The sequence below is a fragment of the Pelophylax lessonae genome, assembly GCF_965119305.1.
Source record: "Pelophylax lessonae genome assembly, chromosome: 3".
In the NCBI taxonomy this organism is placed as follows: Eukaryota; Metazoa; Chordata; class Amphibia; order Anura; family Ranidae; genus Pelophylax; species Pelophylax lessonae.
This window is the reverse complement of record NC_138770.1, coordinates 554,763,867-554,788,293: the sequence shown is the minus strand read 5'-3', so window position 1 is coordinate 554,788,293 and position 24,427 is coordinate 554,763,867. Positions and strand designations below refer to the sequence as shown.

The 24,427-nt window shown below is 44.3% G+C and overlaps 1 protein-coding gene across 1 annotated transcript in view; it reads left to right on the top strand.

Annotated features, from left to right (window-relative positions):
* Nucleotides 1–24,427, top strand: part of TMEM87B (transmembrane protein 87B) — a 206,756-nt gene that overhangs the window by 10,695 nt on the left and 171,634 nt on the right. Inside the window, exon 2 of the mRNA XM_082250961.1 lies at nt 2,397–2,460. Within this exon, the coding sequence (XP_082107087.1) occupies nt 2,397–2,460 (64 nt within the window). The remainder of the gene's footprint in view (nt 1–2,396; nt 2,461–24,427) is intronic.

Genomic DNA, 24,427 nt, shown 5'->3' with positions numbered 1-24,427 from the left:
AAAACGAACTAACACAAATTTATTCTGAAGGGTGTCGTCATTCAAAAATATGTAATGTTTTGGGGGGGGGGGGGGTTAAGTAATCTTTAGGCCTAAACTACTGCATTTTCTTGCGTATAAGACTACTTTTGAACCTCAAAAAAATCCCCCAAAAATGGGGGGTCGTCTTAAATGCCAAGTATAATATCTCCAAGGTAACCTAAGTATAAGTATTACTGGTAGATTTAATCTCTCAAGACGCTGGCTGTGTGAAAATCCTGTACTGGTATACCGTATGTACTGTAGCTTCGGCTACATACAGTGTACCGCGCTGAGCCAATCAGGGAGAGCAATGTATTCTATTATTGAATGCAAAGCCTGCTCGGATTGGCGGAGTAACTGCCAAGACTCCGCCAATCCGAACAGGCTTTGCATTCAATAATAGAATACATTGCTCACTGTGATTGGCTTAGCGCGGTATACTGTATGTAGCCGAAGCTACGGTACATACGGTATTCCGGTACAGGATTCCCGCACAGCAGCGTCTTGAGATTACATCTACTGGTAATACTTAGGGTCCCTTGGAGATATTATGAGAGATTACATATTACAGTACTAGGGTACCTTGGAGATTTATGAGAAATCTGATGTTTTTCAATGGTGTTGCCTTGCTTCGGAAGGGGGGGTAGTCTTATACGGCGAGTATAGCCCAAAATCTATGTTTTAACTTGAAAATTAGGGGGGTCGTCTTATACGCTGGAAAATACGGTATTTTTTTAATCATGCAAACCAAAACATTTAAAAAATGGCTCCGGTTAAGGACTCCAGCTAGTGGGTGTAAAAATGAATGTAAACTGTTGAAATACAGGTTTTTTTTTTTTTTTTTTTTTTGTTTCTTTGGAAAAAACGTGACTAAACTTGGTAAGCTATGCAAGAAAAGATAATGCAAAAAGTCCATCTGACAAGGACATCCACAATAAAAGGCACTCCAAATAATTGCACCATTGTTATTCACTATAAATAAAGAGTGAAGGCACAAAGTAACTTGGCATGTAAGTTAAAACAGCACAGCATTTAGATGGCAGAAAGACATTGTAGCAAAGGTTTTAGTCCAGCCATGTAAAGATGTAGTAATCAAGCTAGAATAGCATAGTGTTAAAGTAGTAGAAAGAGCTGTCAAAGCTTGGTAGCATATGTAGTAATCCAGGCAAATAGAAATATAGCGGCCAATAGGAAAAAAGGCAGACACTGCAATTATGTCGGCAAATTCCATTGCATACAAATATTCTTTTGTATGAGTAATGCCAGCCCTGCCAGATATCATCACCGAGGAAGGAGCCTACTTGCAAAGACTTCAGAAGTTGAACAAAACCACATCCATAACTGGGACTCGATAGCATTGGAGGGAGGGGGAGAGGAGAACTTCCACTCAGATTGTCTAAGCAGCCCGAGCAGAAGCGGGAGCGAGTACCTGTCAAAACTAGGTACCCGCTACCCAACCCCCCCCCCCCCCCAAAAAAAAAAAATTGCTCGCCAAATGTGGCATAGGAGGGGGGAATGCTTAAAGCAGAACTCCCCTTTAGGGTGGAAGTTTAAAGGCAGAAGGTTCTATGCATTAGGATAAAAATCATTTTGTGTGCAGTAGCCCTCCTAATACGTACCCGAGTGAGTCCCATCTTGATTCAGCCATGTTGCATGAGAGCCTTCTCTTTGGCTGAGACAGCAGTGGGCGGCATTGGCTCCTGCTGATGTCAGTCAATGAGCCAAAGCGGAGAGAGAGAGAGGGGGGCGAGGCTGAGCCAGGGCTCCATGTCTGAAAGGACACACCAAGCAGCTGCTCAGCTCGGGTCCCCCCATAGCAAGCTGCTTGCTTCGGGGGCACTCAGCAGGAGGGAGGGGCCAGGAGCTCCGGTGCAGAACCCGAGAAGAGGAGGATCTGGGCTGCCCTGTGCAAAACCACTGCGCAGAGCAGGTAAGTATAATAAAATTGACACTCCAAACACTAATGAAGTAGATCATAGTGCATGTGTGCTACAGTACTCTACAATGGGCATGCTGTGCGTTGTGGTGCGCAGCATCGTCAAAAATGGCGCACATGCATTTCTATTGCAAAATGCAAAAACGTGTGAATGGGCCCTGAAATCATCTTATATCTTTACATACTTAACTGAAATGTGAGACGTTACTGGTAAAGGTGCTCTACATCTTGATGCAGTCACTCTGTTTTGAAAGTCCACTGAGAAAATGTTGTGGGAAATCCAAACTAGATCTAGCCGACTTAACTGTATGTGATGTGGGTGGCTGTAACACCAAGGACAAATATAAGTGATAAAATACCTCTGCTTCCAAAAAACTTTGTATGACTTAATATGTATGGACTTTTTAAAACCCTATCTTTTTTTTTTTTTATCTCCTAGGGTGATTCAAAGCCTCTTTTATTCCGAAAAATATTATTCAACCAAACCTACATAAAACTGAAACGTAAGTACAAACTGTTGTTTTTGTGTGTGTGGGCTGTGTTTTCTGCATTCATTTTTGGGGGTTTTGTTAATTTTAGTCATACATCAGCTTTATAGGTAACTTGCTAAAAAAACACACACTAATATTTTGCAGTGACAATAGGTGTAGTTTTTGACAAGGCTTAATTGGTAATGTCTTATTATAAAATAATTAATGTATCTGCCTTCAGTACAGAAATGGGCATTTGGAGGGTCCAACTCCTGTACAGCTCATAAGGTAGTTTAGAGGCTTGGAGCAATTTGATACAATAAACATTTCATTCAGTTGAAAAATATTTGCAGCAGTACAGTTATTTTGCCATGAGTAGTATAGTGCGATTACTCATTGGAGCCTTCTGCGGTTGCTTGTGTTTGTGATGTGTCGCAATGGTCAGTTACTTTACAACCCCAGTTGTAAAGTGCGTGCATGTATTATATTGCTTATCTATCTTCAGTCTCAGGTTTGTAAATCCCATTCTTTTATTGATTTGGTAAAATGTTTGCGATCTCAAAACCATCTCCCTTTTTTTTTTTTTTTTTTTTTTTTTTTTTTTTTTTTCTTATACACGTTTTGGATAGAATGGACAATGGTTGGAACTCGTGTTACATTTTCACTCCTATCCAGGGCACTGTTGGAAAGGTGTATTCTCATTGTCTTGCTGATAACAGCGCCACCAGACAGGAAGTAGGAATATACAACGGCAACACAGATCAAGATAAAAACCTGTCAGGGATTCTAGCCTTCCTGTATCTGTTTTCACTGACATGACTAGACATGATGGGAGTTGTAGTTCCTGAACAACTTTAGGGCCATAGTTTGGAGACCCCTGCTCTAGTGTTATAAATTGATATTAAAGCCTTGTGTGGTGTGGGTTTTTTTCTTTTATTTATTTATATATATATATATATATATATATATATATATATATATATATATATATATATATATATATATATATATATATATATATATATATATATGTGTGTGTGTGTGTATATATGTATATGTATCCTGTTATATAGAGCTACATGATTCTGCATACAATGAGAATCACAATTTTTGTGCTTAGAATAAAGATCACGATTCTGAAGAACTTTTTTTTATTTTAAAGATTTAGGTTGCCAAACAAGATGGAATTAAAATAAGACCTAATACTCTTTGCTTCAATCAAATTTAAAGAAATTTAATGAAAAATGATGTGCTATGTAGAAATTGAAAAAATTACCATTAAGTTATATTAGGGCAGAGGTCTTCAAACTATGGCTCTCCAGTAGTTCAGGAACTACAATTCTCATCATGCCTAGTCATGTCTGTGAATGTCAGAGTCTTGCAATGCCTCATGGGATGTGAAGTTCCACAACAGCTGGAGGGCCTTAGTTTGGGGATCCCTGTATTAGGGTCTCTTTCTTTCTTTCTTTCTTTCTTTCTTTCTTTCTTTCTTTCTTTCTTTCTTTCTTTCTTTCTTTCTTTCTTTTCTTTTTTTTCTTTTTTTTCTTTCTTTCTTTTCTTTTTTTTCTTTTCTTTTTTTTCTTTCTTTCTTTCTTTCTTTTCTTTTTTTTCTTTTCTTTTTTTTCTTTTCTTTTTTTTCTTTTCTTTTTTTTTTCTTTTCTTTTTTTTTTCTTTTCTTTTTTTTTTCTTTTCTTTTTTTTTTCTTTTCTTTTTTTTTTCTTTTCTTTTTTTTTTCTTTTCTTTTTTTTTTCTTTTCTTTTCTTTTTTTTCTTTCTTTCTTTTTTCTTTCTTGTGAAACATGTAAAGGTGTTAAATATTAATGAACAAAGCAAAAAAAAAAGTTTAATAGTTTATAAAATAGGAGTAAATAAACAGCAGGAAAAGCATAATTCAATGGAGAGGGAAAATAAGGAGTTAATGAGGCTGATTAGAGTAAATTAACGGTTATTAAGGGGTTAAGCTGAGGAACAATTTAACCACTTCTGGGCCGGAAGGGTTTACCCCTTAATGAAAAGGCCATTTTTCGCAATACGTCACTGCGCTACTTTAACTGACAATTGTGCGGTCGGGCAACGCTGTACCCAAATAAAATTGATGTTCTTTTTTTCTTTTTTTTTTTTCCCTCACAAATGGAGCTTTCTTTTGGTGGTATTTGATCACCTCCTGTGCTTTTTTATTTTTTTGCACTATAAACAAAAAGAGTGACAATTCTGAAAAAAAACAATTTTTTACTTTCTACTATATAACATTCCCAATAATACAAATTTAAAACTTTAATTTTAGGCCAATTTTTTATTCTGCTACATAATTTTGGTAAAAAAAATGCCAATAAGTGTATATTTGCGCAAAAAAAGTTATTGTGTCTACAAACTAGGGGATTTAATTTTTTTTATTTATTTATTTTTTACTAGTAATGGCGGCAATCAGCGGGACTGTGACATTGCGGCGGACAGATCAGACACCTAACTGACATTTTTAACACTTTTTGGGGGGACCAGGGACATTACTACAGTAATCAGTGCTAAAAATATGCAATGTTACAGTACTATTGACACTGGCGGAGAAGGGGTTAACACCAGGGGCGATCAAAGGGTTAAATGTGCCCCTAGAGGGTGCTTTCCTAACTGTGGGGGGGGGGTGGTGGGCTTGCTGCATGAACACAGAGACCTGTGTTCCTAAATAGGAAGAACACGGGATTCCTGTGTTCATAACTGACAGAACAGCGGTCTGCCGTGTTTAGAACGGCAAACCGCCGTTCTGTCTCCACAGGGAGTGATCGGGGGTGCCGGCAGCAATTGCGGCCACCGGACCCGCTGATAAGCTTCCCCTGTGGCGAATGGACATGCGCGCGCACACCCCCGCTAGCAGTCCCGCTAAGCAACATACAGGTACGTCATTTTGCTGGACAGAGCCAACTTGCTGAAGTAAAACTACGACGACTGGTCTGCAAGCAGCTAATAAAAACCCAAAAAAACGCAAACTTTTTTTTTTTTTATTTTTTAAATTAGACAAGGTTGCTTTAAACTAACTTTATTTGCAGACCGAAGTTCATCCCTTTGATCTGTAAATGAACAGAAAGATGCAGTGTTTCTTTTTATCTCTTTCAGAGGCTGAGCAATGTTGTTGAAAAACATTGCTGGCTGCTTTTTTTTTTTTTTTTTTTTTTTTTTTTGACAGCTGTGAGCAGGGAACTGCTCTGCACTTGGTACATACATTGTGGAAATGCAGGATGATTAAGATTGTGTGTGGGGGGGTTGAATCGAGATTGCGATCTTTTAACGATTAATCGTGCAGCTCTAATGTTATACTTACTTGCTCTGTGCAATGATTTTGCACAGAGCAGCCAGGATCCTTCTCTTCCCAGGTCCCACACTGGCACTCCTGACTCCTCACTCCTGCTGGGTGCCACCACAGCAAGCAGCTTGCTATAGGGGCACCCAAGCAGGCACGCTCCATACTCGCGGTTCTGTGTCCCCATTCACACTTTGACCTGTGGTTCGGCCCTGCCCCCTCCATCTCCTGATTGGCTTTTAGCAGATAGTAAGCCAATCAGGAGTGCGAGTTCTCCTGAAAGGCAAGGCTCTCGTGGACATTGCTGCATCGAGAGGAGGCTCGGGTAAGTATTAGGGGGGGGGGGGGCTGGGGGGGCTGCTGCACACTGTAAGTGTAAACACTGCAAACTGTCTTTTTTATTTAAGGATAAGGATCATATGAAGCCATTTATTATCAGAGAGTTGTTTTGGCTCATTTTTAAAGGTTTGGCCTTGATACACACTGGCCAGGTGACACACAAAGGTTAAAATGGATATAAAAGTTTAATTTCCCACATTTTTGGCTTTTTAAATTGCAATTAGTATCTGTGTATAAATAGTCAATGCGTTTGTTAGCTCTCGCTTGGGTGCACTGAACAGGCTAGATACTGAATCATGGGCAGCAAAAAACTGTAAAAGACCTGCATAACAACAAGGTAATGGAACTTTATGAAGATAAAAATATATCCAAAGCCTTGTATATGCCAGTCATTACTGTTCAATCACTTATTCATATTTAATATTCAGGGATCTTTTGATGCCAAGAGATTGCAGCCACAACTGCTAGAATTGTTTGGGATACAAAGACAAATGTACAATTAACCTCAGGACAAATTCAGGAAAAGGATGTTGTGTTTGTTTCAAGGCACACAATACAACGATACAATGAGGTGCATGGTCGAGCTGCCAGAAAGAAGCCTTTACTGCACCAATGCCACAAAAAAGCCCAGTTACAATATGCACGGCAACACCTTGACATGCCTCACAGCTTCTGGCACACTGTAATCTGGAATGACGAGACCAAAATAGAGCTTTATGGTCACAACCATATGCGCTATGTTTGGAGAGGGGTCAACAAAGCTCATCGACAAGAATACCATCCCCACTGTGAAGCATGGTGTTGGCTCATTGATTTTTTTTTTTTTAGGGGGGTGTGAGCTCTAAAGGCAGTGCCGGGACAAGGCCATCCAGCGCCCTGGGCAAAGATGGTAAACTGCGCCCCCCCCATATGTATTCACATCTCGGTGTTAGTGTAACACCCGCTGGGAGTGAAGGCGGCTTCTCTGTCTTCCCATCTTCAGTCATATGATATGTCACATAAGGCAGTCTGCCCTCACTCTCCAGTGGCACTGCGCTGAGACTGAGGTGTGTTCTCAGCAGGCGTCCTTTCTTCTGCCCACAGTAGGTATATGTGGGATCAATATGTTGCCTCCTCACCACCTGTTTTAAACCCCATCATACTGCACTGCAGCTGTGTGCATTGCACGCAGTTCCGAGGAGGTTGCAGTGTGGCCCCATTCACTTGAACAGGTTGCCTTCAGCAGATGGTAGTGCATGCTGAAAGTGACGGGGCGGTATAATTCCTGCCACAGCTGCAAATCAAAATATTGCAGTGTGTAAATGGCACCTATTCCCGCAACCGCCTGCAGGCAAAATTCCCTGCTCTTTTACAGATGTGCAAGGCTGCCATTTATTCTTATTGGCACTCCCACGCATTGGAAAATGCAGCACATTTTTTGGTACGAGAAGTCGCATAGTGCTTTTGCTTTTTTCTGCATCTTCTGCTGGCTTTTATCCCCGCTCACTGGCCCCGCCCACCACCTGTAGCACTTCCCTAGGCCATATTCTACAGGTCTGATAGGAGGTGGGCTGGGACAGAAGATGCAGAAAATGCCGTGACTCGACCTGGACAGAGCTAAGAATTCTAAAGCAATGCAGGTGGTGGGCGGGCTGACGGGTGGGGACAGAAGAAGGCAGAAAATACCAAGACTAAACCTGACTAGATCTAGGCATACAAAATCCTTACAGGTGTTGCGTGGGGCTGGTGGGCGGGGACAAAAGCCGAGAGCTTTGTCCGTTAAAGAACATGCCCAAGAGCCATATCTGTAGGCTCTGACATAATTGCACCAAATTTACGGACTATCAAGCCTAAAGCCAATCCCTCAGACAAAAATATGTGGAAAAGGGTTATCCAACTCCCTTAATAGAAGATGCATATGTTTACATATGCTACCCCTGATCTCCACAATCTCAAGCTAAAAATGAGGCCAATACAATCTGTTTCACCACCCAGTTTTACAATCGATATAAAAATATGGAACGTATCATGCGGAAGCACTGGCCTATATTACAACATGATCCTCACCTAAAAAATTGTTCAACAATGACACCCAGATTGTCATATAGGAAAGCTCCTAATATCAAATGGAAAATAGTGCCGAGCAAATTAAAATCTAATAAACCTATATCACCATCACTAAAATTCTTTTCCATTATCGGGATGTACCAATTTAAAAAAACCCTATGTTTTGTCCGTCATGGACAAAAAGATTTGGTTATAAAAGGGAAAACTTATACCATAAAAGAATTCTATACTTGCTCCACTGAATATGTGGTATATTGTCTGTCCTGTCCTTGTGGCCTCCATTATGTAGGCCGCACAATACGTACTCGAAGAAAACGTTTTGGACAACACAGCTCGTCCATTGAGACTGGCAAGGACGAACATAGTGTTCCCAGACACTTCGCCAAATATCACGCAAAATCTTCCACTGGTCTAAAAGTATGGGTTATGGAATCCATCCCCACTACTTTCCCTGAGGCAGAAAAGTTTTTACGCCTCTGCTGCAGAGAAAACTACTGGATATACTCTCTTGATATTTTATCGCCAGGAAGGATAAACAAAGAATTAGAAATAAACACTTTATTATAATTCCTCCCCCTCCCAGATGTCAATCTGGTCCATAGTTATATATATAACTAATATTTTTTTTTTTTTTTTCGCTTGTCTATGCTTAACACCAATACAGAGCCATTCTAGGACCATAATATTTTTTTTTTCTTTTTTCCCCTTTAATTATTTATTTTTGGTTTTAATCCCTCAGTTCTATTCCATTTTTTAACTGTAGAATTTTTCTCTCTATTTAAATTGTCGTATACGATTGATCATGATAGATACAGATACAATGCCAACATGTATGCCTGCTCCTTTCCCCGTCCTTCCTTCCCCTTGTCTTCTGACGAGCATACAGGAAGTAATTATCCAGCCCATCCTATCTTTGGCCCCATTTGTCTTTATATTTCAATGGATCCTCAGCGGGCGGAGGTCTGATAAAGGAGCTGCGCATGCTCCAAAACATGTTCCTGCCCACCCTCTTTTGACGATCCACTGCGTGTGTTCCAGTGTGGTTACCGAGCCCAACCCCGCTACGTGCACGCCAACACATGAGGCAGTCTCCCGGACACTGGAATACCGAACATAGGCTCCTCTGGCTTCTAAGACATGCTGTTTTGATTTTAACTTCTGTAAGTTGTTTTGATCTCTCTATGCGCCAATAAATGGTCTATATTACACTTGGAGGTGCCTTGTTCTTCTTCAAATAGATCACAGGAACTCTAGGGGCACTAGTAACCAAAAAGGATTTCTCCTTTTTTAGTTTGTAATTTTTTCTGATGCCCTATGTCTTATCCGGCCCCAACCTTATCTGCGGGTCTCACCACTAGGTCTTTACATTGGTTTAAAAGCTTCAAACCCTTATTGAACAAACGATTGCCTCTAGATTTCTTAATATGCAGTTGTTCTAAATATTTAGCCACTAAGTCTTTGAACACAGAGATAGAGGGGGCCACTGGTCCTGGAGGGTTAAACAGTGAAGCGTTGGAATTAGTGGTATTTTTTTATACCCATGGAATATGTCTGAATAGAACTAACAGGATTGGTAAGTAAATATCTCCTAATATTCATTTTGCAAACATATTGCTGAAGATCTATAATAGTTTAAATTGTATTAAGTGACCTTGGGAGGGGGGGGAGGGGGGACGCAGCGGCGCATGCTAACTTAAGGCCCTGATTTAATACACATTTTTCTTCATTTGAGAGATTAGCTGAGCTAAGGTTAAACAGACCAGAATCTCTTAAACCTGCCTTCTTTTTTTCAGTCCAACTCTACTCATCAAAAATTTAAAATCAAACCCTTTATCACATGTATAACTAAACATGTGGTATACCTCATCAGGTGTCCATGTGTATTGGAATATATAGGCCGAACTATATGGATGTTGCAAGTTAGGTTAAAAGAACACGTAGCCAATATCCTTAAGGGTTATACCAAACAGTGTTTCTAAACACTATGCTTTATCTCATGGGAGAAATCCAGCTGGGACTGTTTTTTGGGGATAGACACATTTTCTGGAAGTTGGAAGGATAGTAATACTATTAGGGGAGTTTCTAGATTGGAGACTAATTGGATATATAAAGCTAAAATATAAACCCCATTTGCTATGAACATAGAATGGGATGTGAATGCTTTTATCAACAACGCTTGAGAAATTTATACTTTTGAGTCTTAATCGGGATTGTGTGTTTTTTCCTTTTGTTCTGGTGTACTATTTGTTTCAGTTTTAATTTTCTGACTTTTTAAATCTATTTGGATACACCTTGATATGTGTACTAATTACTTTTTATTATAGATTGATCATCAGATTTTTAGGATTTATCATATATTATTTAGATATGTGTATAAATAAATTTTTTTTTGTAATGGGGATGGAGTATGACTGTTGACCACAAGGTGGCGTGGTTCCCCAGCCTGCTTAATTTTAACAGAATTTTATATTTCACCTATTTTAAATATGAAATTTGAAGTATTTAAAGCTATAGTATTACTATTTTTTTAATATATGCTCACATATCGGCTTTTTGCAGTTCCAATACACTATATGAACTTGCTATGATTTGGAATAGTTCCTTTCGGTTTGTTCTGGATAATATATATATGTGTGTGTGTGTAACTGTATATGTATATGTATATGTGTAATATATAGGAAGTTCAATCTTTTGTTGGCTTATCCGGGTGTTGGAACGCAAGCAGAAGCAGTTTATTTCCGGTAACCAGCACCCAACTGTAAGACCCGCCTATTCCCATTGACTGCGAGTATAAATAGTCACCGAGTAGCATCTTTAACCATGCCCTTGACGACATCCTATTGTGACGAAACGCGTAGGGAGGAGCCAACGGCGCACGGCCCTCTTATGGGACACTGCGGTCATCTTGACGCTTAGAAACAGACATACAACGCTACATGCTGGACATGTTTAGTCTCTCACTTTTGTGTAAGTGATTTTTGATTCTTAAAGGAATATTCTGATAGTATACACTATAAGGATTATTCCATTTATTCCCACATCTTTATGTAGAACAACAATTCTTTTTTTCAGATCCTCAGAGCGTTCTTGGGCATGAGGGGCCATGTTGAACTTCTAGTGACCAGTATGAGAGAGTAAGAGCGATAACACCAAATTTAACACACCTGCTCCCCATTCACACCTGAGACCTTGTAACACTAACGAGTCACATGACACCAGAGAGGGAAAATGGCTAATTGGGCCCAATTTGGACATTTTCACTTAGGGGTGTACTCGCTTTTGCTAACATGTACTGTGACATAGTGAAACATAATCCCCTCCCTTCGGAGACTGGACCGCATGGCAGTATTTCAACATGACGACCCCAAATACACCTCCAAGATGACCACTGCCTTGCTAAAGAAGCTGAGGATAAAGGTAATGGACTGGCCAAGCATGTCTCCAGAGCTAAACCCTATTGAGCATCTGTGTGGCATTCCCAAACGGAAGGTGGAGAAGCACAAAGTCTCCAACATCCACCAGCTCTGTGATGTCATCATGGTTGGTGGAGTGGAAGAGGACTCCAGTGGCAACCTGTGAAGCTCTGGTGAACTCCATGCCCAAGAGGGTTAAGGCAGTGCTGGAAAATAATGGCGGCCACACAAAATATTGACACATTGGGCCCAATTTTGACACTTCAACTTAGGGGTGTACTCACTTTTGTTGCCAGTGGTTTAGATCTTAATGGCTGTGTTGAGTTATTTTGAGGGGACAGCACATTTACACTGTTATACAAGCTGTACACTCACTACTTTACATTGTAGAAAAGTGTCATTTCTTCAGTGTTGTCACATGAAAAGATATAATAAAATATTTACAAAAATGTGAGGGGTGTATGTACAGTATGTATCACTCTGCATCAGTCTCACTCCCGACTGCTGTTTTACAGGTACTGACTGTACTCTGTTCTCCTTAATGCCCCTTTCAGAGTTTTTAATATAAAACTTTACTGTTTTATGCATTTATGTAATGTGTGCTTGTACTGTGGAGGTATTGCTCACCTCCTATAACCAGGAAAAAAAAAAACCTACTTGCATCTGCAGAAAGTGCTAAGAAACAGAAAAGCTATTGATCTTGATATGAAAATGGCGTGTGTGTGTGTGTGTGTGTGTGTGTGTGTGTGTGTGTGTGTGTGTGTGTGTGTGTATGCACAAATGTAATAATTATTTTATTTTTTTTTGGGAGGGGATTTAGAATAACATAACTGCTGCACCTTGTACCCTATTCAAATCATAATCCTTGCAATGTTCATGTGTTGCTGTGATTTAACACTCAAGTAGCTTGTTGCCAATCCAGTTTTACTGATGTTTGATTTCCAATAAAGTACATGTCTTGCTACTATTTTCCATGTGCTGATCAGCTTTGTTTCTGTGTAAACTAAACTTGAGGCACAACTATAAATCTATTTCTTGGTAACAAAAATGTCTGTAAAAAGTTTAGATGTTAGGCGGTTGTTTGCGAGTTTACAAGTCTTCCATTACATGGTGGACAGTAGGATTTTGCTTGTCCTATGGCCAGAGCTTGTGTCATTGTATGGACGTGAGGTTTTTCCACTCGCCAGGGGCACTAGACAAGAATGTCCCTTCCTTTAAGCCATTGCAGTAGAACCTCTGGCTGCTCGACTCAGAGAACAATCCAATATTAAGGGCCTACATGTGACAGCATATGTTTGGATTGTGCACTGATGATGTATTCTATTTAGAGGACTTCCGCCTTTCGCTTAATACTGCTGTCACAGTTGATGATTTTGGCAGTTTTTTTGGGTCTGACCATTAACTGGTCAAAATTGCCAGCTTTGCATTCTATTCCTTCCCTGTTACTAGCAATCAAGAAGACTCCCTTTTCTGCATGACTAGTTACATAGTTGGTCCATCTAGTTCAGGGGTGGGGAACCTTTTTTCTGCCAAGGGCCATTTGGGTATTTATAAAATCATTTGGGGGCCGTACAAAATGATCAGCTTAAAAATGTGCCTATTATATTTGGTCAAACATTTACCTCGCCCCAAATGTGATGGCTGTAACTGCTTCTCTTTGGTGAGGTGTGTGATGTTAGCTGGTATTGATGATTTTGCTACTCGCAATTGGTTTTCCAGGTTTGCGTCGGTCAGTCTGGAGTGCAGTTGACTCTTTGTGGTGGAAAGTTTTGAAAATAACTGCTGGCGGGTACTGCTGGTACTGCTGGCTCTGGCTGGTACTGCTGTGAGTCCTGCTGGCTCTGGTTGGTACTGCTGTGTGTGCTGCTGGCAGGAAATGCTGGCTAGCAGCGGCGCCGCGCTGGAGGAAGAGGCAATGTTTCCTGTATAGTTCCGGCTCAGTTCTGACAGTCTGAGTAAGTCACAGGCGGAGTGATATCAAATGCACTCCGCCTGTGACTCTCTCAGACTGTCGGAACGGAGCCGGAACTATACAGGAAGCATCGGCTCCGTTCTGACAGATCAGCTGAGAGACACACTCAGCTGCACAGGGGGCCGGACCAGATGACTTTGAGGGCCGCATACGGCCCCCGGGCCATAGGTTCCCCACCCCTGATCTAGTTCAACCATTAGCAAACACACACCACCCTATACCCATAAACAATCCTTCCTGATTCCTGTGGAGACAGTCGGCCATTTCCTGGTCCAACTGCTCCTGGCGTTATTACCTATAAACTATTGGTATCCAGTTAAAGTGCATCTGGAAGGTGTTCACAGCACTTCACTTTTCCCCCATTTTGTTACGTTACAGCCTTATTCCGAAATTAATTTCAACATTTTCTTCAAAATTCTATAAACCATGCCCCATGATAACGTGAAAGAAGTTTTGTTTTACATTAAATTTATTAAGATTAAAAAATAAAAAAATCACATGTACGTAAGTATTCACAGCCTTTAGGCTCAATACTTTGTCGAAGCACCTTTGGCACCAATTACAGCCTCAACTCTTTTTGATTATGATGCTACAAGCTCTTCTATGCCTCTTATCAGTTTGGTTGGTAGGCTATATTTATTTACACATTATCATACCTACTTAAAGCCAGTTAGTTTACATCTTGCAAACCCAATATTCCCTAGAGGGTCAAGAGGTCCCTGGCTTATCTGTCCACATGCTTTGGTCCTGCCTACCAATACAGACTTAGTAGAAGCAATTAATAACCCTTTTGCATGATGACATGGGTCCCCTGGTCCAGCTAGACCCTCGGCTATGTTTGTTTGGTTTTCCAAAATGTAAAGTATTAAACATTTGTCTGCGCACCAGATTACATAAGGTATTGTTTCCTGTCAAGAAGCTGATAGCTAACGTTTGGATCCCTACATTATAGCTATGGAAAGCCGAGAAGAATAAACGTTCTCATATAAAAAATAAATCTGTGCCCACAGAGGTTGCTCAAAGAAAAACTGAGAAATATTAGGGGTATGTGGCTGGATGAATTTTCTACTTTCTGTCCATTAGGCACAGATGCTACTTTATTTTAAACGTTGGCCGTTATCTGTTCGTTTGATAAACTTGTGCTGCAGTGCCATATACTCATCCAAGATCCAAATATCCCTATATTTGATGTGGCACATTTGGGCTACGTTTTATAGTTTCTCCACCAGTTATACTCTAATTCATATGGGTTTTGGTAGTTTATTTTGGACTTGTTTTTACAAACAGTCTGATTTAGGTCTTTCGCTTCAATTGTCTTCAGCAATTTTGATAACTTGTCTATTGCCTCTATAATACATTCTGTGTATAGTATATTAGAGACTTGGTCTTAGCTGTTCCTTTTAGTAAAGACAAACCAATTAAATTAAAATTCCTATGCCCTAGCAAAAAAAAAAAATATAAATACCGTATTGCTGAATCCATAACAATCTAGATACTAGACGTAAAAAAGCAATTTCAACAAAAGTGGGCACGCTGTCCCTTTTTTTTTTTTTTTTTTTTTTTAATTCAAAAGTGCTACTGTGCATACAATGTTATATCGTATAATATTACTATACCATGGGAAGGTACTAGAGCTGCACGATTCTGGATAAAATGAGAATCATGATTTTTTTATTTTTTGCTTGGAATAAAGATCCCTGTTCTCAGCGTAACGTAATCTTTCACACTGTACATAAAAATTGGGCTAACTTTACTGTTTTTTTTTTTTTAAATAATTGAAGTGTATTTTTTCCCCAAAAAAAAAATGCTTTTGCAAGACCTCTGAGCAAATACAGTGTGACATTAAAATATTGTAATGTCCGCCATTTTATTCTCTAGAGTCTCTGCAAAAAAAAAAAAATACTGATTTTAACTTGTAAGCAACAAGTGTCAGAAAAAAAGGCCTGGTCTTTAAGTTGTCATTTGCAGACTAAGTTCATCCCTTTGATCTTAAAGTGATTGTAAAGTCTTGTGTGTGTTATTTAAAAAAAAAAATAAAATTATACTTACCACCTCTGTGCAGTGGTTTTGCACAGAGCAACCTGGATCCTCCTCTTCTTGGGTCCCTCGCTCCTGCTCCTGGCCCCTCCCTCCTATTGAGTGCCCCCCTCAGCAAGGAGCTTGCTATGGGGGCAGCCGAGCCGAGCTGCAGCTTCGTGTGTCCATTCAGACACTGAGCTGCCTTTCGGCCCCCACCCCCTCTCTCCTGATTGGCTCACTGACTTTGACAGCCGCGGGAGGTAATGGCACCGCAGCTGTATCTCAGCAAATTAGGAGGGAGAGTCCCAGGAGGGACTTGTGGACATCGCTGGACAGAGAGGGCGCAAAGTAACTATTAGGCGGGGCTGCTACACACAAAAGGCTTTTCATCTTAATGCATAGAATGCATTAAGATAAAAACCTTCCTGACTTTACCACTCTTTTTAAAGAACCAAATTATACAATGTTTCTTTTTATCAGCGCTGAGCGATGTTGTGACTTTGCCGGCTGCCCCCTTTTTTTTTTTTTTGACCGCTCTGAGCAGAGAACGGCTCTGCACCTGTTACAGAAATCGTGGAAATGCCGGGTTAGGATTGTGAGATGGGTTGAATTGAGATTGCAATTTTTTTTTTTTCATACAGCTTTAGAAGGTACCAATAGTGTAAGCTTAGTGCATACAATCCACATGAAAACCTATTCAATAGATAAATATTCAAAGATGCAATAGTGCCCTTAAGTATTATTTTAGAAGTGGCAAAAGACATCTAAGCCCTAAAGCATATGAAGTATAATTCACCCTCAACCTAAAATAAAAACATATAAAGTGTATATATCCATACAGATGGACAAATGTACATATGAACAATTCAAATATGAATAAACCAGCATACAGGCAGTCCCTGAGTTGCAAACATCCGACTTACATATGACTCATACTTTCAAATGGAGGGAGACAACAGGAAGTGAGAGGAAATCCTGGGCTGGCCCAAGACATTGTGCTTCCTGGGTCCGAGAATAAAATTCTGCCCCTCCCCCCAAAAAAATGTCCCCCACATCATATATTTTATATCATGATAATTAAAACTAACATTAAATGTACCAGGAATTCAGATTTACGTGCAACAGCACCTTGTCTATATGCAAAATTATATGACGTACCACAATGTTACTGCTCCCCCATCTTGGCGCCCTAGGACATCCATGGGTGCAGTGTGTGTCAGCACAGTGGGCCCCCCCCCCACCCCTCAAGGCTCATGTGCAGTGAACATGTTGCACCCATGGATAATATGCCACTGGGATAGGGCTATATAGGGGCGGGCTAGGGCAGTATATGGACAGGTTAGGGTAGTATAGGGGCGGACTAGGGCTGTTTAGTGATTTATAAGAATGACAGGTTGTGCAACATTTGGCCATCCAGCAGGTCAGCAGTCACTACTGCAAAAAATGATGTACACCCTTTGTGCCCTGTCACATAGGACACTTACCTCTTGGTAACCTCCCTTTGGACAATGTGTCCAATCACAGCTGATCACATGTAAACATATGTCAGTTATCAGCATTTCCTTTCCTCAGTGCTGTCACTGTCTGAGGAAAGGGAAGATATTAAGCAGCTTTTCTGTGACGGGGGACATTTACATTGATGATCAGTGCAGCTCCATCAGTGCCCATTAGTGCCGACTATTAGTGCTGCATATCAGTGCCAATCAATGCCACCTCATCAGTGGCACCCTTCAGTGTGGTCCAATCAGTGAAGCCTCATCAGTGCCCATTAGTGCAGCCTATCAGTGCCCATCATTACAGTCTAATCAGGGCAGCCTCCTCAGTGCCCATAAGTGCAGTCTAATCAGTGGAGCCTCATCAGTGCAGCCTTCTAGTGCCCATCAGTGCCACCTCATCAGTGGCCACAAGTGCAACCAATCAGTGCCCATCATTACCACCTCATCAGTGCCCCCCCCCCCAGTGCAGCCTATTAGGGCCACCTTTAGTGCTCACCAGTGCAGCCTATCGGTGTCCATCATTGCAGCCTCATCAGACAATCCACAGGCAGCCAGTTTAATTACACATCTCATTGGGGAGAAATGCCTACTTGCAGGGGTGTTGCTAGGTAGAAAAAAGCCAGGGTCTTGAGCCCGAAGGTTAAATTTGATCCCGGAACATCCCTTTCTGACATCAGAAGGGGCGTGAAGATCAGCGCCAGGGAGCTTTGCCCGGTGTTCCGTGAGAATTACCTACCCGTGAGAATTACCTACCCCTCGTCACTTCCGGTACTCGGCACTGTATGTAATGCAGCGGGTACATTAAAACAGCTGGGCTGCAATACAAATCATCTCCGCTCCTGTCCCGGTCACTTCCCTGATCTCGGATAGTAAATATAAAAGCGGCGGCGGCTGTATGAAAAGATAAATCACGGAGCCGAAAGCCGCTTTTATATTTACTTGCCGAGAGCAGGGAAGTAACCGGGACAGGAGCGGAGATGATTCGTATTGCCGCACAGCTGTTTTATGTAAGCGCCGCGTCGGTAGGTTTTTCTCACGGTACACCGTGATCGTTTCATACTAGTGCGCATGCGCACTAGTAAGCTCCTCTGTTCTTCCATCACGTATCCGGGGCTCTGAGCATGCGCACTGCTGCGCTGCTTAGCTCTTTCTGGCCGGAAGTGACGAGGGGTAGGTAATTCTCACGGGTAGGTAATTCTCACGGAACACCGGCGCTGGATTAAAGGTGATTGTGACACAAATTAGAGCATTTTGATGGGGCGACACCTCTGGACCCACATCGGCCCCACCCACCCCGACATCAGTGCTTCATTTTGACAGCTCCACCCACTTTCATTGTGGCCACCCCCTGCTTTCTGTGGACTACCACTGCTGACATTGGCATCAAGGGGCTCCAAAACAGTGACCAGGACTAAGGTATTTGCCCCGCGTTAAAGATGGCCCTGGTGCCGCCCCTCTGTAGTTCCCGCCTGGGTCCAATGGACCCACCGGGGACCCATTGTAGGAAATCTATCCCTAGGAAGAGAAAATCACTCCTGTAGGAGTTATGGGAAAAAGGTGTCTCCACTGAAGCTTTATCACTAATCCTTGTTTCTCTTACGTCCTCCGACAGTCGCCGCCTCTTCATATTCGTCACATATGGGGGTATTAGACTTTGCTCCGAAGGAGTAGCTAGGCAACAGAATATGTTAACATTAAAGCTTTTAACATATCCCACCCTCAAGGGGTGGTCCCCCCAGTCAATACCCTCCTACTTCCTGCAACCATATCTCAGTTTTAATGTCTAGCTTGTCAGGAGTGGCTGGCTCTCTCTGTGCTGGGGCTTTGTGCCTCAGACTCTTTCTTCTTTTTTGATTTTTTGTTTGAGTTTTCTCTCTACCTTTACTTAGCTGTTCTTTTTGTCAGCTTTAGTTAGTTCTTCGGATGAAGAGGATCATGCGGGCTGGGTCTAGGGCTGATCCCCCTGGTCGCAGGTCGTGGGTCAGTGGCTTTCCAGCCTGCCATCGAGCGTTCAGCCAGGTAACGCTCCTGGCACAGTGAACGACCCATCCCTGTTCGGTGCAGGGATGATTGGTGAGGTGGCTACCTCACTGGACGCTGTGCGGTTTCTTAACCCCCATTCTGTGCGTCTTGTATGCGACTCTCCCTGCCTCATGTGCAGCGGCTTGTTCGCCTGTGCGGGTCCCCCACGCCACTGTGAGGTAAGTGTATTTATGTGGGGACCTGTCTGTCTGGGGGGGTGTCAGTCTGGGACTGTGTAACCTGCCTCTATTCACACTGTTTGTCTCCCTATCTCTCGGCTGCATGCTGTGGGCTGCAAGGGGGGAGGGGGAGCTATGTGACACTGTGTGTATCGGCCTTGTCAGTGTGAGAAGCTGTGTGCTGTGGGGCATGTTTTGTGGCATGTTTGGGCATTATACAGCGATCGCTGCGGCGATCTGACATGTTTTTTTATATACAGACATGTGTGCATTACTGTACTGTGGAGCGGCGGTTTCGGCGCCAAACGGCGCCATTTTGCCTACACTCGCTCCGGCCGCATGTTCTACATGCATGGCGGCCATTTTCTTGTAGCCTCCCATAGGCTTTCATAGAGCGCCCTGGCAGCATCACTTCCTCTTCTCCAGGAACGCCGATCGAGGCAGCAGCAGCGGCGAGGGTCTCCTCAGGTTATCAAATATATATATAAAAACTTAGACACCAACTGTCAAGTCCAAATATCTTTGCGCTTTAGGAGGAGTCAGTCACTTGACTGCTATAGTATGGCAACACTGCTGCTACTTAAACAAATACTGGATAATATTTGGAAATCCTCAGGTTATATCCTTCCTATCCATTGCCTGTGTCAGTTTTATTGTCCCTGTGGGGGTCTCATTGTGCTTGTGTGTGGTGCGGTGGGCTGCGCTCGCCGCGCGTGTTAAAGGGGCAGTTAACCCTTTATTATCCGGCATTTGTTATAGGGGCAATGGATTCTCAGGAGGGCAAATTTCCTACCGCCTTGGTGGAAAGCCAGGGGACCGCTGTTTCCCCCCCAGGGGGGGATTTAGCCACTATTGTGGCTGGCCTTGCTGCTCAGGTGCAGATGCTGGTGGCTGCTCAATCTCCTAAAAGACCCAGAGTTGCTCTTTCCTCTGATTCTGAGGGTGAAGGTGATGGGGTTGTTATGGCGGGGGCATCCTTATCGGGGTCCCGCTCCTCCCTGGATCTAGTGGGGTCCGAGGTGGAGGCTGAAGTTGAAGGGGTTGATAATTCTCCCCCTGGCTCGCCTGAAGAGCTTGCAATCATGGATGAATTGATTGCTTCCATAAAACAAACGCTGCGTTTGCAGGATGAAGTGTGTCCCCCCGCTGCCTTGGCGGCTTATGGGACGCAGAGAAAACGCAGGACGCCGCAGGTTTTTCCCTGCAATGATGATTTTCAGCGCGCTGTTAAGGAACAATGGCGCAATCTGCGCAAACCTTTTGCTGTACCAAGTAGGTTCAAGCTGCGTTATCCTTTCTCGCCTTCCACTGATGAAAGGTGGTGTGTGCCACCCCCAGTGGATCACGCAATTGCGGTTTTAAACAAATCCACTGCGATTCCTGCAGAGGATTCCCCTGTGTTCCGTGATGCCACGGATAGGAGATTGGAGTCTCTTGCCCATCATACTTATTCTGTTACGGGTTCTATGCTTAAGGCTCTGTTTGCCTCTCTCATGGCGGCCCAGGCGGTCGCAAGTTGGACGCAGATGCTTAGGCGCGTCCTAGTGGCCGATTCGGCCTCGCCGGCGACCCTGGATATGGTGGATCAAATCCACCAGGGTGTCATGTATCTGTGTGATGCGGACTTGGACCTAGTCCCGTTGGCTGCACGTGTGCACAGCGTGGCGGTGTTGTCTCGTCGCCTGGTTTGGTTGAAATGTTGGTCGGTGGACCAGTCTTCACATAAGACCTTAGCCAATCTGCCTTATGATGGGTCTCGCCTTTTTGGGGAGTCCTTGGATGTGTTGATTAAGGGGATCACCGGAGGTAAGAGCACTCTCTTGCCCCATTTCCCCAAGGCTAAGGGGGCTTCTGGGAAGAAGCATGCTAATTTTCGGCCCCCTCAGGGGTCCTTTCGTGCCTTTCGGTCGCACTACAAGGGCAAACCGTTCAAAGGTCAAGGCTCTCAGAAGTCTGGTCAATCCGGATCCGCTGCCCATAACAGTGCGGCCTGAAGGGGCGCCCTCACCCAGTTTTGGGGTGGGGGGACGCTTGCTCGGTTTTCTTCAGCCCTGGTTGGCAGATGGGTTCAGGAGATCGTTCGATCTGGTTACAAGATCGAGTTTCTCTCTCGGCCGGAGAGCAGATTTTTTCCCTCAAATCTTCAACTGTCTCCAGAGCGTTTACGGGACCTGCACCTGGCGGTGCGGGACCTGAGGGCTCAGGGAGTGGTAGTTCCGGTGCCTCATCGGGACAGATTTCGGGGGTTTTATTCCAATCTGTTCACCGTGCCCAGAAAGGAGGGCAAGGTTCGTCCAATTCTGGACTTGAAGGCTCTGAACCGCGGGTTCGCAAGTTCCGCATGGAATCCCTGCGGTCGGTGGTGGCTGCCCTGGTTCCGGGGGAATTCATGGCCTCCATCGATTTTGAAGGATGCGTATCTTCACATCCCCATTTTCGAGGGTCACCAGAGGTACCTTCGATTTGCCATTGCGGAGGATCACTACCAGTTCGTGGCGTTGCCTTTTGGTCTCGCCTCGGCTCCGCGGGTCTTCACCAAGGTGCTTGCACCGGTTCTGGCATTATTGAGGGCCCAGGGCATTTCTGTCCTGGGGTATCTGGACGACATTCTGGTTCGGTCTGCGACCAGCCAGGGTCTGGAGAAGGACCTGTCTGTCACGATGCAAACTCTGCAGGAGTTTGGTTGGACGATAAATTTTCCAAAGTCGACACTGAGTCCGTCGGTTCGTCTTCCCTACCTGGGAATGATTCTGGACTCGGTGCAGGCGAAGGTCTTCCTGCCGGAAGACAAACTCAGAACTCTTCAGGAGGAAGTCAGGTCCCTCAGGGACGTTCCGCACTCGTCTCTGCGGACGTGCATGAGATGTCTGGGATTGATGGTCTCGGCCTTCGAGGCGATTCCCTTCGCCCAGTTTCACACGCAGGGTCTCCAAGCAGAGATCCTGTCCTTGTGGGACGGGTGACCTCAATCTCTGGATCTTCAAATCTCATTGAGTCATCGCACCAGAAGAGACCTTCTGTGGTGGCTCCAGTCCCCGATGGTGTCCGGGGGCAAGTCGTTTCGTCCTATCTCGTGGACGGTGATCACCACGGATGCCAGCCTGTCGGGCTGGGGTGGTGTTCTGGGCGTTCTGTCCGCCCAGGGAACTTGGTCGTAGGGGGGAGTCTTCCCTTCCGATCAACATTCTGGAATTGCGTGCGATAAGTCTCTGTCTTCATCGCTGGACGGACCGGCTGCAGGGCTGCCCGGTTCGGGTGCAGACGGACAATGCCACGGCGGTGGCCTACATCAACCACCAAGGGGGCACCAGGAGTGCCCGAGCGGCTCGAGAAGTGGCCGACATTCTGTCTTGGGCCGAGACTCATGTCCCGGCGATAACAGCGGTTCACATTCCGGGGGTGGAGAACTGGCAGGCGGACTATCTGAGTCGCCAGACCCTGGATCAGGGGGAATGGTCTCTCCACCCGGCTGTCTTCCAGATGTTGTGCGCGAAGTGGGGTCTTCCAGATGTGGGCCTGTTCGCGTCTCGTCTCAACAACAAGGTTCGTGGCAAGGACGCGCGACCCTCGGGCAGACGCGTCGGACGCGTTAGTGGCCCCGTGGCATCAGTACAGGCTGATGTACGCCTTTCCACCGATTCAGTTGCTGTCCAGGTTCCTTCGCAGGTTACACTCGGAACGCAGCACGGTGATTCTTGTGGCACCGGACTGGCCTCGCCGGTCCTGGTACGCAGACCTGCTTTACAGTCGCTGGCTTTGACGGCCTGGCTGTTGAGACCGAGGTCCTGAAGGAGAAGGGTCTCTCCCCAGAGGTCGTTCATACTTTGATCAACGCGAGGAAGTCTTCCTCGGGGAAGGTTTATTACCGTACTTGGAAGGCCTATTTTGCCTGGTGTGAGTCCAGGGGGTTTTCACCCCGCACGTACTCGGTTTCCCGAGTGCTGTCCTTCCTTCAAACGGGTGTCGATCAGCGTTTGGCGCTGGCTACGATAAAGGGTCAGGTGTCCGCGCTGGCCGTTCTGTTTCAACGTCCCGTGGCTTCCAACTCCTTGGTTGGCACTTTTGTTCAGGGTGTGCGGCATCTGGTTCCTCCTAGGAGGGATCCTTTGCCCCCTTGGGACTTGAATCTCGTTCTGTCTGTGTTGCAACGTGCTCCTTTTGAACAGATCAGGGAGATCTCGTTGTCTATGTTGTCCAAAAAGGTCGCCTTTTTGGTGGCGATCACTTCGGCTCGCAGAGTGTCGGAGCTGGCAGCTTTGTCCTGCAAGTCTCCGTATCTGGTTGTTCATTTGGATAAGGTGGTCTTGCGACCTAATCCTTCTTTTCTTCCGAAACGAGTTTCGGAATTCCATCTTAATGAGGATATTGTCTTGCCTTCGCTGTGCGCGAAGCCTAAACATCCAAAGGAGGTGAGATTACATTCTCTGGATGTTGTTCGGGCGGTAAGGGTTTACCTTAAATCGACTGAGTCTTTTCGAAAGACGGATTCCTTGTTTGTTCTTCCAGAGGGTCCTCGGAAGGGCATGGCGGCGTCGGCCTCTACCATCGCAAAATGGATCAGGCAGACCATTGAACAGGCCTATGCTTTGCAGGGGAAGGTTCCCCCTGTGCCTGTGAAGGCGCACTCTACTAGATCTCTGAGTACGTCTTGGGCCTGTCGTCATGGGGCTTCTGTAGCCAGGTGTGTAAGGCGGCGACTTGGTCGACCGTGCACACTTTCACAAAATTCTACAAAGTAGATGTTCAGGCATCTGCGGATGCTTCCTTTGGCCGCAAGGTTCTTAGTGCAGCATTGCCCTAGGGTCCCTTGTGGGGACCACTGGCTGTTGGGATAAGTTTTTTATTCCCTGGTTATTTGTCTTTTCCTGGGTTGTTGCTCCTGTTGAGCACCTGTTTTTTCCTGTTGCCCAGCTGGGTTCCTTCCTTTGGTAAGGTTCCTTTCTTTGATGCGGAGACTGCGTTGCCTTTTCGGCGCGGATGCGTTTCCCACCCCTCATGTTTGCACTGCTTTGGGACGTCCCCATATGTGACGAATATGAAGAGGCGGCGACTGTCGGAGGACGTAAGAGAAAACGGAATTTTTGTAAAATCTTACCTGTAAAATTCCTTTCTCTGAGTCCTCCGACAGTCGCCGCCCCCGCCCCTCTTTTGGGGTTTGGTTGTATACTCTACTGCTATTCCACTAAAACTGAGATATGGTTGCAGGAAGTAGGAGGGTATTGA